This window comes from Labrus mixtus, chromosome 18 (assembly GCF_963584025.1).
Source record: "Labrus mixtus chromosome 18, fLabMix1.1, whole genome shotgun sequence".
NCBI classification, from domain to species: Eukaryota; Metazoa; Chordata; class Actinopteri; order Labriformes; family Labridae; genus Labrus; species Labrus mixtus.
The window spans coordinates 2,131,196-2,145,936 of record NC_083629.1 but is presented as its reverse complement, the minus strand read 5'-3'; the positions used below and the strand labels follow the sequence as shown (position 1 = coordinate 2,145,936).

General features: G+C 40.5%; 2 protein-coding genes across 2 annotated transcripts; one reads left to right on the top strand and one right to left on the bottom strand.

Annotated features, from left to right (window-relative positions):
• The first annotated feature begins 125 nt into the window (after window positions 1-125).
• On the top strand, window positions 126-3,714 carry gemin2 (gem (nuclear organelle) associated protein 2). The gene is made up of 10 exons (XM_061063387.1): window positions 126-421; window positions 804-888; window positions 1,182-1,271; window positions 1,793-1,852; window positions 2,015-2,131; window positions 2,324-2,368; window positions 2,463-2,531; window positions 2,674-2,784; window positions 3,067-3,125; window positions 3,353-3,714. The coding sequence occupies exons 1-10, from the start codon at window positions 300-302 to the stop codon at window positions 3,390-3,392; spliced, it is 798 nt and encodes a 265-aa protein (XP_060919370.1). The 5' UTR covers window positions 126-299; the 3' UTR covers window positions 3,393-3,714.
• Window positions 3,715-5,061: 1,347 nt separating this feature from the next.
• Window positions 5,062-13,928, bottom strand: pnn (pinin, desmosome associated protein). The gene is made up of 9 exons (XM_061062705.1): window positions 13,771-13,928; window positions 13,257-13,334; window positions 10,144-10,215; window positions 9,490-9,565; window positions 8,534-8,628; window positions 8,303-8,378; window positions 7,638-7,793; window positions 6,749-6,887; window positions 5,062-6,657 (listed from the first exon to the last, which is right to left on the bottom strand). Exons 1-9 carry the CDS (start codon window positions 13,881-13,883, stop codon window positions 5,417-5,419), a joined length of 2,046 nt encoding a protein of 681 aa, XP_060918688.1. The 5' UTR covers window positions 13,884-13,928; the 3' UTR covers window positions 5,062-5,416.
• Window positions 13,929-14,741: the final 813 nt, after the last annotated feature.

Below are 14,741 nucleotides of genomic sequence, written 5' to 3'. Positions count from 1 at the left end.
ATGTAGACAGACAAATGTTTTTGCAAACTAAAACCATGATATTTTCATGGACTTCGGCCTTTTTCTGGAATGCTGACAACACAAGAGGCATCCGTTACCATAGCAACGAACACCGCGCATAAAGACGACGTCATATGCCTGCGTTTTAAACAACATGGCCACCTAGTTGGAGAGTAGTCGAACCACTTGCGAAAAACTCGTTGTTTTGGTCGCCAGAGGAACTGTATTTTACAAGTCGTGGATTTCAACAAGTGTGGCAGCATTTCACTTTGTGTGTTTTTGATAAGAATTGATTGAAAATGAAGTCGGACGCGGAGGAGTTAATGCCGAGGCTGCTGCCCGTTGACTTCGGAGCCAGTACAGAAGAGCTGGACCTGAACGGACCTCCGAGAAACCCCCGAGAATACCTCCGACAAGTCCAGTAAGTCACCCAAAGAACATCCCCCCCTCCCCCATTGGACAGTGAACAATGAATGTGTGGCTTTATACATACGGGGACTGCGCTGTAGACTACTCCACTGATGCTGCACACCGGAAGTAGGCTATTGTAAGTTTTGTGGATATTAATAAATATATCAGAGTCAAAGAGTAGGAATTTTGTGACAGCCTGATGCTTGATGAACGATCCTGGTGTTATCAGAATAGTGTTTTGATTTTGTTGCCACTCTTCGCTTAACTCTTCTCTGTTCACAAAAAAAAAAGTTACAACTGATAACTTCAGTCACCTTTTACACCTGTCGATCAGGTCGATCGGGTCTGATCATAGGTTCTGATGTGCTTGCATGTTGTGCTTCCTTTATTAGGCTGGAGGCATCACTTTGTCCAGAGGTGGTGGTTGCACAAATTGACCCAAAGAAACTGAAGAAGAAACAAACAGTTAATGCCTCTGTGAGTTATTGAACGACTTTTCACACATCATTTCAAATGTGTTGTATAAAATACTGTGATACACAATGAAACTGTAGGGGGGATACAATAATGTTTGAATAATGTGCAGGATTAAATAATCTACTGTTTTTATTTTTTCTGTTTTAGTAAATCAATTTAAGATTTAAACTGCACTACTTGCATACAGTGTTTAAGGGGCATATAGACAACCTTTACATGTATGAGATGAGATGCATTTGGGGAAAAAGGACTGTTTCTTCAACTCCCTGAGAACTGTGTCTCGTGTGTTTCAGGTGGCAGGTTGCCATGCGGCTCCAGTGGGTTTCTCCCCCAGTCTCCGTTGGCAGCAGCAGCAAGTCAGTAACTTCTCAGATGTCAGACAGGTAAAACAAAACACAAGCACCAACTTCCACATTACTACATAATGAAAACATAAAGCAAGTTCAGACAGTCCTAATTGTTCCATGATCCAACTGAGACTGGTCCTAAATGAAAGACAGGCTCATATGTGATCTTACTTTTGCACACTTGGAGGTGCTCATACACAAAACAAAACTTTCTGAATGGAAACATTTTTTATGTTTGAATTTGTTACAACCGTTGAGACACCTGCTTGCATAGACTGTGTCCTTGACTCCAGCGGAACAGGAGGATCCAGACACAGATACAGCTCAAGTAGAAAGGACTCCTATTGTCTCTCTTGTGAGCCAATGGCCTTGGGTCTCACATTGACCATCGACTGATTTAAATGCAACGCTCTCTTTGATGAAATAGAAGACACCTAGGTTTTGAGTTATAAAAAAACAATACAACTTCTGAAAAGGATCACAAGCACTGACATATGATTACTATATAATCTGTCTTTTCAAACCATGTGTGGGTTCTGTTTTTGTTTTTCTTTCAGTCCATCACCAAGAACAGAATACACTGGAGCAGCCAGACTCTGGATGACAACGTGCTGATGGTGAGGAGATGGTCTCACCATAAATGTGTAAACAAATGACCATCAAAAAAGATTTCACTTGAGGACCTGTTTTAGCAGAGTCGCTCACTGACCACTGATGTGAGAAATAATCTAAATATGAGACGTGGTTTACTATCCACTGTGTGTGTGTGTTTTTAACAGCCAAAGCTAACAGATGAAGAGGGCTGGAAAAGATTTTGTTTAGGAGAGACAGTCTATCTGGGTACTTCCTCCTGCCAGACAAATGCTGAACCAGAACCAGCGCTGGACTACAGTAAAGTATGATCAAGTGTTAGTGTAAAAAAGCATAAGAGGAAAAGGATCATTTATGTTCCTGATATTAGGTACTTTTTGAAAATTCAAGATTAAAGAAAGAAAAGGGTATATTGTATTCTTAACTTGCCTCACAACCTTGTCAGATCATATCATCGTAGTAACTTTTGTTTCCTCTCTCCCTGAATGTCTGGACAGATTGGCTTCCCTCCCTTCCTCAGCATAGTCAGCAGACTGAATCAGGTAAATGAAATCCTCATTTTAGACATGGACCCGGTCTGAACCAGCTCTACTGTCTGATCATGATGTTGTTTTTGTCCCGTCTGTGTGCCTAAAGTCCACCGTGCTGATGCTGTTGGAAATTCTCATCAGTTGGTTTGAGGAACACGAGTTTGCTCCTCAGCTGGTGAGTGGATACTTCTGACTCTCTATGTACTCATTTTAAATATTAAAGTTGACTGTTTTATTAACTCTTTCTGTGTATTTGGTCTTTCTGAATTATTGTGACATTGTTTGATTTTAAAAAAAAAACTGTTTGTTTGGTACAGGGACGCTGGCTGTATTCTCTGTTGGCCTGCCTGGAAAAGCCTCTGATACCTGAAGCCCACTCCTGCATCAGACAGCTGGCCAGGCGATGTTCTCAGCTCCGTAGCACACTGGTAAAACTTAGTCTGATTGTTGAACCTCAACATCCTCTTTTCTTGTTTATTTGATGTCTACAAGTTGCTGTATTTCTAATTTGGCTCTGTGGTGTTATAATCTATCTGCAGAAACGCTGCCACTACTCCTTACTGTATTTTATCCTGCCTTGGTCTCTCTCTGTCACAACTTGGGTGTCATGTATTCTATAGCTCCTTTGTATGTAAGAATTTAATCCTTGATGTAAAATATTGTAGGGCTGAAAATATATTTGTTTCAATCCTGTATTTATGATTCAACAGGAGAGTCAGGAAGACGAGAAACTGCCTCCCCTCAACCTGCTCATCTGTCTTGTTGCCAGGTAACCACTGATTCCAAAAACTGTGTAGTGGTCAGGCCAAATCACATTTTTATGGCTGGTTGCATTAAAACAAATGTGTTTCTTATCCTACCCAACAGTAACTACTTCAGTGTTTATTACATTATATTTAGTTTTTAATTACATGTAGAACATATACATGTATAAATGTTGATAGTACTTTCATGATACAGGATGTATGTATTGATTTGAACTATTTTTCCCTGCAGGTACTTTGAGCAGAATGACCTGGCAGACCAGCCAGAGTGAACAGCGTTGAGCTGTAATGACTTCTATCAACACAACATGAAGAAGAAATGTGTTCTGAGCTTTTCTTACCGATGCAGCCTTCAGTCACAAGGCTCCACAATCTCACTGTGAACACACTGCAGAGAAATGTTGAAAAGAAAGTGGCAGAGGACACGGACACTCGGGACTGTGTGGGATCTTCATACACGCCAATGATGAGGACTGGAACATGAACTCATGACCTACTATCTCTATTAACTGGGTGTTTTGGAGCTCAGTCCTGAGGTTTTTCATGCATCAAATTATTTGCCCATTAAACATTTATGATGATTTGTAGAACTGATTTTGGATAGAGTTGTTTGTCATCAGATGTTAAAGCACCACAGATACAGTTTCTATTAATACAAGGTCCTTTAATTAAGGCTGAAGGTCTAACCTGATATACCATAAAACTCTAAATTAAAGCCCGTCCCAATTTAAGGACCAGTCCCTTTTCACAAACCATAAAGGCATGTCTCAATTAGCGGATCCTACGCATTTAATGTTGAAATAGTCTTAAAATGGAGAAAAAGCAGCAAGATGTCAAGAAAGATGAACTCCGACATCTGTCCAAGAAAGTCAGTTATGATAGTATGCATATGCCTTAAAGCAGGTAGACCAAACTGTTAAACAGCAATATCAAGTGTATTATTTTAAAACCAGTAGTTTATTTCCTTAATTTGTACAAAGTCAAATATTCTTATTTATATTATAATATTTAAATGTAAGATTCATAGTCTTTCCCATATTTGGTTTGAAATAATGTAAAGTTTATCTGGTAGGAGGTAGGTATCTGGTCTCAAATAAAGGCGGGGTCATTCATAGAAAGTTTACAGTATCTACACAGACATAGTAACTTGGTGATCATTAGACTGGTCTTCTAATTCAAATAACATTCTCAGGAACAAAGAGCCACATGTCAGGTGATCAGCTGTTTGGCGCAGATTACTGACTAAATCAAATAGTACAGTTTTATTGCAAAAGGCATTCAGTGATTCATTATGAATTTGCAAATTTAGAATAATAAAGTTAACGTACTAGTGTTTGCAACCTCATCTTCTAAAAAGCAGAGGTGCATTCTGAGTGTTTTAAGGAGATCTTCAGTCCCTCCTTTTGATGCATTTAGTCCTTAAATTCAGCAGAGAACGTGATGCATAGTATACAATAAATACTTCATGGAAGTTAACAATTGGTCCATACATTTTAGATTTAAAGATCAATCTCTTTGGATTTTAGTTGGTTGGACTAAAGGAAGAAATAATCTTAAGACTAAAAGTTTGAGGCTTATATTGCTGAATTTGGGCATTACACATACAAAATAATACTCATGAGTAGTTGATAAAATAATCAGTTGCGGGGCTGAAATGCCAGGAAAGAACCCACCACACATTTTTATGTAGACCTCACCTTTAATAGGAAGCAGATTATCAGTCAGTACAAAACAAAAAAAATCACATGTACCCACGTAATGACGATAAAGCCTTGACAGTGACCGAACAGTGGATATAAATGAGACTTAACAGCATCGTCACATCAACTTGAAAACACAACTACTGTATGTGAATGGCTGCAATTAAAACAGCAGCCGACGTCTGAGCAAACATTCAACAGTATCTTTTCTTTGAGTGCCACAAAGACCTTTTTTAAAAAAAAATCGACATCAGGCCAAGATAAATGACTTTTTTTTAGTTAAAATGAGGACTCAAATTTAGTCTCAACCCTGTTGGTGAGGAGTTCAGTGACAGTTAGTAAAAAGGATATGCTCGGCCAGATGCACAACTGTGACTTCAGAATTTTAAAAAAAGTCTACATTTCTTTTGCCACGTAAAGGTCAACCACTTAAGTCAATTTAGTTTGGGCTTTGACTTACTAACCCCTAAACTTAGAAAAAAAAATCCTTCCATTTTCACCCTCACTCCAAAGGGCAACACTAGTTTAAAAATCATCTCATGTATCATTAGGTTTAGCATTGTTCCCCCCTCGTATGTTGTCATGTATTTCTCGGTTTAGCGTCTCTTGTCCTTCCTTTCTCTATCTTTGTGCTCCCTATCTCCTCGGGAAGACCTGCTCCTCCCTTCCTCGCTTCTCCTCTTCCTCCTCTCCTTGGATCCCTTGGAGTCCCTCCCCCCTCCGCCGCTACTACCTCCCCTCTTGCGGCGACTCTTCTCTTCCCCCTTCTTCCTGCTCCTCTCTGATGGCCTCCTCTTGCGCTTGCCGCCGTCTCGGCTGCGACTGCGGCTGCTGGAAGACGAGGACGAGGAGGATGAGGACGAAGAAGAGCGGCTAGATCCAGAGGAAGAGGAGGAGCTCCCGCTGGAGGACGATCCGGAGGAGGAAGAGGAGGAGCTGTTGCTGTGACTGCGGCCCTTCTTTGCCGCCTTCTCCTTCTTCCTGCCTCTCTTACCATCCTCTTCCTCCTTAGAGGGTGCAGCAGGGGTCATGCTTGGGGCCTCCGGGGTATCAGGCATTTTTTGGGGTGCTTCATCACCTGTTTTCTCTTCCACAGCCTGGTGTTCTGCTGCGGATTCCTGGGCATTGAGGCCAGGGTTGATTAAGACCTGCACAGGCACTGAGGGAGCCGTTTCAGAAGCAGGGATGCTCTCAGGCCCAGGAGGAACCTCAGAGGACTGAGCGGCTGGTTCCTCTGTGAGGAGGATGATCTGTGGCTGACTGTCGATTGGGACTTCTTTGCTGGTTACGGTCGCGTCAGAGGACGGTGTGTCCTCTGTCTTTTCACTCTGAAGATCTTTGACTTCCTCCTTACTGTCTGTTCCTCCCCCCACTCCATTAGTCTTGCTCTCCTGCACTGCCCCGCCCTCCACCTCCATCTCCCCTGACTCAGGACTTTCCTCCTTCTCCCCCATTTCCTCACTGTCTTTGACCCCCTCTCCTCCCTCCTTTTTCTGCTCTTTCCCCTCCTCACTCACCTCCATCCCCTCCTCCTCCTCCACCTTCTTCTTCAACACCTCCTGCCCCCTATCTTTCCTCTCCTCTTCTGCCACCTTTCTATCCCCCTCCTTTCCCCTCTCCTCATCCTCATCATCTTCCTCCTCCTCGTCATCCATCTCCGCTAACCCCTTGTTACCCGTCACCTTGACTACCTGACCTGCTTTCTTACCCTCCGCCGGCTGGTCCATCCCTGTTGCAGCAGCATTGTTGTCCTGGTCGCGGTTCGGCTGTCGCCGGGGGCGGGATTCCATCTTGCTGAGGTGTTCAGCAAAAGCCTCACGCCTCTCCTCAAACACAGCTGTCCAGACAATGCACAGAGGTTACAGAGCGACAACACACACAAACCTGTTTCACTGTTAAGATTGAAAGAAGACCGAAACCCGACTGACCGTTCAGTTTCTTGGTGGAGTCGTCGAGGAGTTTCTGCGTGGCGGAGCACATTTTTCCAGGCAGATAGAAGATATGAGGCTTTGATTTAGTACGAATGTACTTCACCAAATGGTTATTATGGCCGGTCCACTCCTCTTGCTGTCATGGCCAAAGGAGAGGGTTACAAGAAATAAAAGAACATATTTCAACAACACAATATTTCTCCCATAACCACTCAATGCCACTTCTAAATAAAAAAAGTAGTAGGGGTGGTTTTAATATGATTCTATTGAAAACAATCTAAGATAAAAGCTTTTTTATTCTTTATGCAACAGTGAGCTAAACCCCCTTTGCACAGCACTCCCAAAAAATGTCAAGACATCACCATTGCATGTGAGAACACAAAGGACTGGATGAGTTTACTGTACGACTCCAGTATTCAAAGAGAGTTCATCCTCCCAGCCCCCAGGATCAAGTCCTTTAAATGTTCTAGTGTGACAGTGTGTGAATGCAGATGGTTAGTTCAGCTTCCTGTTTATTGTTTTCAACTGGTGTTTGTGGACATGTCCTGATACATGTAGCAGTGATAAACACAAACAGTCATTATTAGGAAGACCACTCCTCCCGCACGCTTTAGGTAAATTTACATGCAGTGTGAAGATACGAGCAGAATAAAGACAGCTAGCATTAGCATGCTAACACAACAATACAGCGCAAGTTGTTTTGGTTTCATGCTGGTGCTCAAGGGCGACATCTACTGGATCAAAAAATCACAAAGTCTTTAAAGTGAATCGAGTTTTTCTATTAGTCTAAAGGTGTTTGACAGGAATAATCTCCCGCTCTGCTCTACACATTTAAGAGTTAAATTCTACAATTAGAAGAAAACAGTGTTGAAAAGTATTTTCTTACCAGCTGAGCTAATTCCACTTTCTGTTCCAACAGTCTCAGCTCAGTCTGTTTGGATCTCCTCTCTTCAAACAGTTCCTTCTTTTCAGTCTCCACCTTCTTCCTCTCTGTTTCAGCCTGAACCTCGAGCTTCTGCTCAATCTCTGTACGTCTCTTTAGCTGTGGGGGAAAGCAGAGTCAGCGATAAGGAGATCTGAAGACAAGGAGGAAGATGTACACTAATAATACACAGGCACTAGTTCAGGGTTCTGGTTTAGCTAGGTAATGCAGGTTCTCCATGAACAGAGGCTACATCCTCGTTGCACTGGTCCCAGGTTTGAGTCCTGATTCTTTCACTATTTGGTGGATGTCATCCCCCACTCTCTCCTGCTACATTTCCTGTCTAATAAAAGGCCAATAAGCCACCTGAAAAGAGATTTAATCCTATTCATATGTTTCAGTGATGTTGCAGAATAAAAACATCTAGGAATCTAATAAAATATGTAATTAGCTTCAGGAATTTCTGGGCCAGTTGTAATCTTTGCTTTGTTGAATGACTTTGGAAAACAGGATTAAGCTCATGTTGCCATTCAGTCAAGGAGATGCCTTTAACTTTCTCTTCCTGCCCTCCTCTCCTAACAGGAAATCAGGTCAACAGTTCCATAATAAATGGGACAGATTTTCCTCACCCTGTCTGTAGAGACGTTGGACTCCTGTTTGAATTTCTGTAAGGTGCCCATCAGCAGGCCGAACATGCGCCGATTCCTGAACGATGAAGAAACCATAAATAAGACAAACAATTATAACTTAGAATTCTTTACGTCCTTTCTGGTAGAAATTACATTGTTGGGTGTAATATGACAATTTTAGCCATAATAACGATCTCAATATAAAGACTCATGAACCTCATGTTGGCTTACCTCTGTTTGCCCTTCTCGTCCATGGTTTGATCTTGGATAAGGTCTCGGCGTGTTCTCTCTTTGGAGGTAGCAACTACTGACGACTGCAACGCCGGCTGTGGAATGAAGAAAAACAAAAAAAAGAGAGCAAACCGTCTGTAAGGGGCATTTATCTTTATCAAAAAAACAAACAAGGAACTTCTCAACGTATGTCATTTTTGAAAGAGATTACCAAGGATACAAATTGATGGCAGATAGAAAGTAATGCAACCTGAAAATGCCTGAGAGAATACACAACAGAAACAAGAAAACTGGAAATAAAACAGAGGCTGTAGATCTTTAATGAGTTAAATTAAGACCCTCTCAAGGCACTTGAACCAAACCCTTCTAGACTTTCAAAGCCTTTATCATCACATGCTAAATGTTGCCACTAGCTTGCTAGCTTTAGCTTGTTGAGGACTCCTCTCGTGCACGGGCGACAGACTATTTTATAGGCCTTGTAAAAGCCATGGAAAGTAAATCACTCTTTTCACAGACATCTGATTTATCAATTTGTCTTGAGATGCAAAGCGATTTCAACAAGAACAAAATAAGCCCCATTAGAATTTCCCCTTGGGGATGAATAAAGTATACCAAAAGTCAAATGTTATCAAATGCCTGCACTAGCTTTCAATCGTTAGCTGGACGTGCTGCTTAAAGAAATCCACCTGTTCCTGTTGACTTTGACATTCTAGCAACTTTCACCCTTCATGCTACACAGCAACAAAAGGACGTTATTCCTCACATTATGAAACAATCAGTTTGACATTAATAGACTGGGTACAAATGACAATCTTTTAGTTTTTCTCACAGGAGCTCTAAAACGATGACCTGAGGGTAAAAGGTCAAACTCACTGTGAAGTGAAGCTTTGATGAATGAAAAAATAAAACATTCAGGTAAACATCCCCCCGCCCCCCGGCAGGCTGCACGGTCTTACCTTTTTGACATCGTCATCATCCTCGGCGTCGCTGTCGTGACGTGCGTCTCTCCTGGCCCTCTGGTCCCCTGCCAGCCTGCATAAACATGAGAGGGTAAGAAGCTAACAAGTGATAGTCCCATCAGAGTCTATTCCAACTTAATAACTCCCGCTGTAACATCTGTGAAGGCAGATGTGCTTAATGAAGCCTTACATCTGTCAAATAAAAGCCAAGTATTTAAGTAATTCAATCATTTCAGCATGATCTGGATATAAAAGAGAAAAAATAACTCTCAAACAAAAACAGCAACTGAACACGAGTTAAATATTTCATTAACAATAATTCTCTCTCTGGATTCACCAGAGGAAAATAAGTTGTACCCTTCAGGAAATGAGGACTAATCTAATTTAAAACAACTTAAATTTGCTTCCTCTACAACTCCACTTCCCTATTCTAAAAGCTGTTCTTACTACATTGATTGTGAACCAAAGCTCTATACAGAAAACTTTAAAAGCTATTTAAGAAAAAGAACTACATATCAGAGTATTAACATCAGTCCCACCTACATAATTGTTTCAATCTACAGTAGACGTTTGACCACCATGAAAAGTGTGGCGAGTTATTTTTACTACAGAAGTAGAGATACCATGTTACAAAAAAACCTAAAATCTCACCTCAGGAGGGCTCCCTCGATGTCCCTCTGCTTGGCAGGAGGGCCGCCGCCGCCTATATCTGAGAGACTACGTCTGTTAAAGACAAAGACATTGGTCAGAGGTAAGATGATGCTTTACAAACAACACTGTTTTAAAGAAATATAAAGACCATGCAGTAAATAGGCACTTGCTCTATCGCCCTCGTTTTATTTACTACTATCATTAATTTCCTTTTGTTTGTAAACGTGTTCATCCTAACCCTATATAATTGAATTGCTATATAAAAAAAATTTCAACATATGCTAAAGAAACGGTTGGAATGAGAAATATGTAATCACTGCAACAAAGAACATTAATAAAGAACAAAACAAATAAATGGTTAAAGGTGTAATTTCCTTCCGCAACTTAAAAAAAAGAGGGTAATAGAAAACTGAATTATAGATGTTGACCAGCTTCAGAACAAAGCACTTAACGGTTATCATTGCTGTAATACAGAAATTGCACAATAAGTGACTCGATTAGGTACAGCTAGGCAAAACTAATGAATATCAAGCTTGAATTAAATTTGACCTCTATGAAGGTTATGATTAACTATTTGTATTTTAAACTGGTGAAAAATTTATTGATTTAATTGTGCGGTTCATTTGGATCACAGTCTTAAAGCAAACATCAAAAACTGCAAAAGAACAATATATTAAATACCCGGTTATGCTTTTTAAAGCGACACTCTCAAGTTGGTCTGGTAGCTGGAGAGGTGCCAGATCACTTTGTGAGCACTGCCGAGGTGCCCTTGAGCAAGGCACCAAAACCCCCTCCCCACCATCAATTTAATTCTTTTAGATCTTAGCGCAGCTTTTGATACTGTTGATCACACAATTTTAATTGATCGTCTCAGAAAATGGGTTGGTTTAAAGGATACTGCACTTAGCTGGTTTTACTCTTATCTTTTAGAAAGAACTTTTGCGGTCACCATTGGTAACTACTCCTCCTCTACCTCTAACATTACCTGTGGTGTACCGCAAGGTTCGGTTTTAGGTCCCATTTTATATGCTGCCTCTTGGCCAAATAATAGAACGCCACAAAGTCTCTTTTCTCTGCTACGCAGACGACACACAGATATACCTTCCTTTGAGAACTGAGGACGCTAGGAGCCTAGCTGCTGTCAGAAACTGTCTAAACGATATCAACTGCTGGATGGCACAAAACTTTCTCCAACAGAACAATTCCAAATCTGAAATCATAGTATTCAACCCGCCAAACTCCACTCATATCTCAAAGAGCAGCCTCGGTCCCTTATTCACCAATGTCCAACCCACCGCCAGAAATCTAGGAATAACATTCGATTGCAATCTCACCTTTGAATCCCATATCAAAACAGTTGTCCGATCATGCTTCTTCCATTTACGCACCATCTCCAAAATTAAAACAATTCTAACCCAACCAGACCTCGAAAAGATCATCCACACCCTCCTTTCCCCCGACTTGACTATTGTAACTCCCTCTTTTCCAGAATCACGAATAAGTCACTGTCTCGCCTCCAGCTAGTACAAAATGCAGCAGCTAGGCTTCTTACTGGTTGTAACAGACGACATCACGTCACTCCAATTTTAGATTCATTACATTGGCTTCCTGTACGTTTTAGAATCGATTTTAAGATTTTACTCATTACTTTTAAAGCACGGACGGGGCTGGCTCCAAGCTATATAACAGAGCTACTGACACCATATGAGCCAGCCCGCAGTCTTAGATCCTCAGGTGGGGGCCTCCTGGTCGTTCCAAAGTCGAGACTTAAAACTAAAGGTGACCGGGCCTTTTCAGTCAGGGCCCCTCAACTTTGGAACGACCTCCCTGAGGTGATAAGACTCGCAGATTCCCTCAATTCTTTTAAATCCCTTCTTAAAACATACTTTTACAGACTTGCTTTTATGTGATGTCGTCTTCTTAATGTGAGAAATTCTGTTTATTTGATGGATTGCCCCTTGAGATGAACCATTTCGTTTTCGAGGTCTTCTCTTACTTGTTTTACTTGTTTTACTATTTTTATCTTCTTTCACTTCTTACTGTCCTTTTATTTCTGCTCTTATCTTAACTCCTCTTATGTTTTAATTTGGTAATTTTTTATCTTACTTACTTTGTCTATTTATGTTTTATATGTATATATACTTGTTTTTTTTTTTTTGATAATCTATTCACTGGTTTCTATTTCTTTTACTGCTCTTACCTTCTTATTGCTGTTCTCTTTTGATTTGCTTTGAGCTCTTTTAGTTTCTTACATCTTTTTAAATCTTTGCTCCTCTTGGTCTCAGCTCGTGTTGTTGGGTTCTTGTGTTTCCTGGGTTCTTATGATGGTTCTTGTGATGGTTCTTATGATGGTTCTTGTGATGGTCGGGTTATATATGTCTGTTGGTATCGTGCACTATGGGTTCTTTTCTGTTGAATTGTATTGAATTATTTTTTGTATTTTTCATTTGTTATGTTCTTACTGTTGTTTATGTTCTTCTGTGTTTGGTTTAGTTTGTTTTTGTTGTTTGTCGAAGCACTTTGTAAACCTGTGTTTTTAAAAAGGTGCTATATAAATAAAGTTATTATTATTATCATTTTAGGAGCGCCTGCCGGGGGCCGCTCCGTCACTCTGACATCTCTCCATTAGTGCATGTCCATAGGATCCTGTTTGTGCATGTGTATTTCAGCCTGTGTGTGTGTTCATGATTTGGAGTGTAAAAACTGAAATTTCCCCTTGCGGGGATCAATAAAAGTAAATCTTAAACTATAAGGCTTTGTATTTTTATCATATTTATAATGAAATGCAGGTCTGAAGATCCTTCAATCTCGAAGTTAAATATTTATTTATTTCGTACAAATATCATTAATCAGTGTATGTAGGTTAACAGCATATTGTCAAAATTATAATGGATTTTTTTCTACTTCATTATTGCATGAATCGCAGTTAAGAGCAGCTATTTCAATCTGTACATCATGTTTTTACAGTTTTAGCTGAGCAGGTCGATTCATCATGTTTTTACAGTTTTAGCTGAGCAGGTTGATTCATCATGTTTTTACAGTTTTAGCTGAGCAGGTTGATTCATCATGTTTTTACAGTTTTAGCTGAGCAGGTTGATTCATCATGTTTTTACCTGAGCAGGTTGACTCCTCTTCCTCTACCTCCACCGGGGCCTGCCATGGGGCCGCCGAGCCGACGGATCTGACCCGGTCTGTAGACACAGAAGGAAACAGGGTCAACACAAACTATGTCTTCAAAATGAGTCATCTGGTCCTGTATGTTATCTCGGTAGTGGTATTGTTAGACAGATTTATCTCGGTAGTGGTATTGTATATAAAGACAGGTTCATGTCGGGACGACGCCAAACGTCACAGGCCTTCCTGGTTACATAGTCCACATCACGGCAAATAGTTATTATTTCTTCATTTATATTAACCTTTTACTTTGTGTTGTTATTGCATTGTTTATAATGACGCTAAGACGGATTTGTGTGAATTCAGCTCGCTCACCGTCTAAGGTGGTAATGTTTGCTAAAGTAGCTAACCGACTCATGCTAACGCGTATCGGTGGTCCTTTGAATGGGTGAAACTTGATTCACTTCTCAGCAGAAATGTTCAGAATACTAAACAACCGCTCATGCTTTTCACCTTGATTCATTAGGATCACGTCCAGTTAATTTACGAATGTTATCGTCCACACTTTTCAGGCTTTCCTTGGCTTTTTCCAGCTGGTCCTGCAAGCTCCGCACTGCCACCGCCATCTTGCCTCCAGTTAGCGGGAATCACGTGTCACTCTTCTTCTACGTTTTGTTCCGCTCTTCTCTTCTTTGAGTTGTGATGACATCCAACGTTACGGCCCAATACCGCCATCTGCTGGCCAGTTGTTTTGACGTAAAGGTATTTTAGATTCGCAATTCAATTTCACTATTGTTTCCTTACAAATACAATTTTCCTGAATGTCTGAGCCCTTAAACACTGCTTTAGATAAATCGCTTCACTCAAATATGATTTAACTAGACTGTAAAAAGCTGAGTACAATATAACAGTTAAGTAAGTTACAAGACACCCAAGAACACAGCATGTGGTATAATATCATATACTAAAATATCTTATCAGGTAATAAAAAAAAAAATATATAATATACTATACTGGTAATATTATATGCACAGACATTCAAATGTTTGCCAATTTTGGAGCTGTTTTCAAGGAACCCTTTAATGAAGGAGTTTTACTTCGGTCAGATGTGATACACAGTAGCACTAAAACTTGTGACTACTTGATGGGATGGTATTGCCTAAAAACTAACAGACAGCATTCAGTATGGGCTTTTTCAACCCAGTAAGAACAGGATAAGAATGGATTGAATAACAACAACATAAAAATATTGTTGATTTATTGTGTTTGCATCAACCAATCAAAGGTCAAATGAGGCAGGTTATTTGCTGCTGATAAACGATGTTTTTAAATTGTAATGTTACTCTAGACCAGGGGTGTCCAAAGTGCGGCCCGAGGGCCATTTGCAGCCCTTGAGGGGATTTTTTGCGGCCTGTGACTTCAAATGAAGAATCAGAAGATTTTGATTAAGATTGGTACATTATCTTATTTTTCTTTTTCATGTT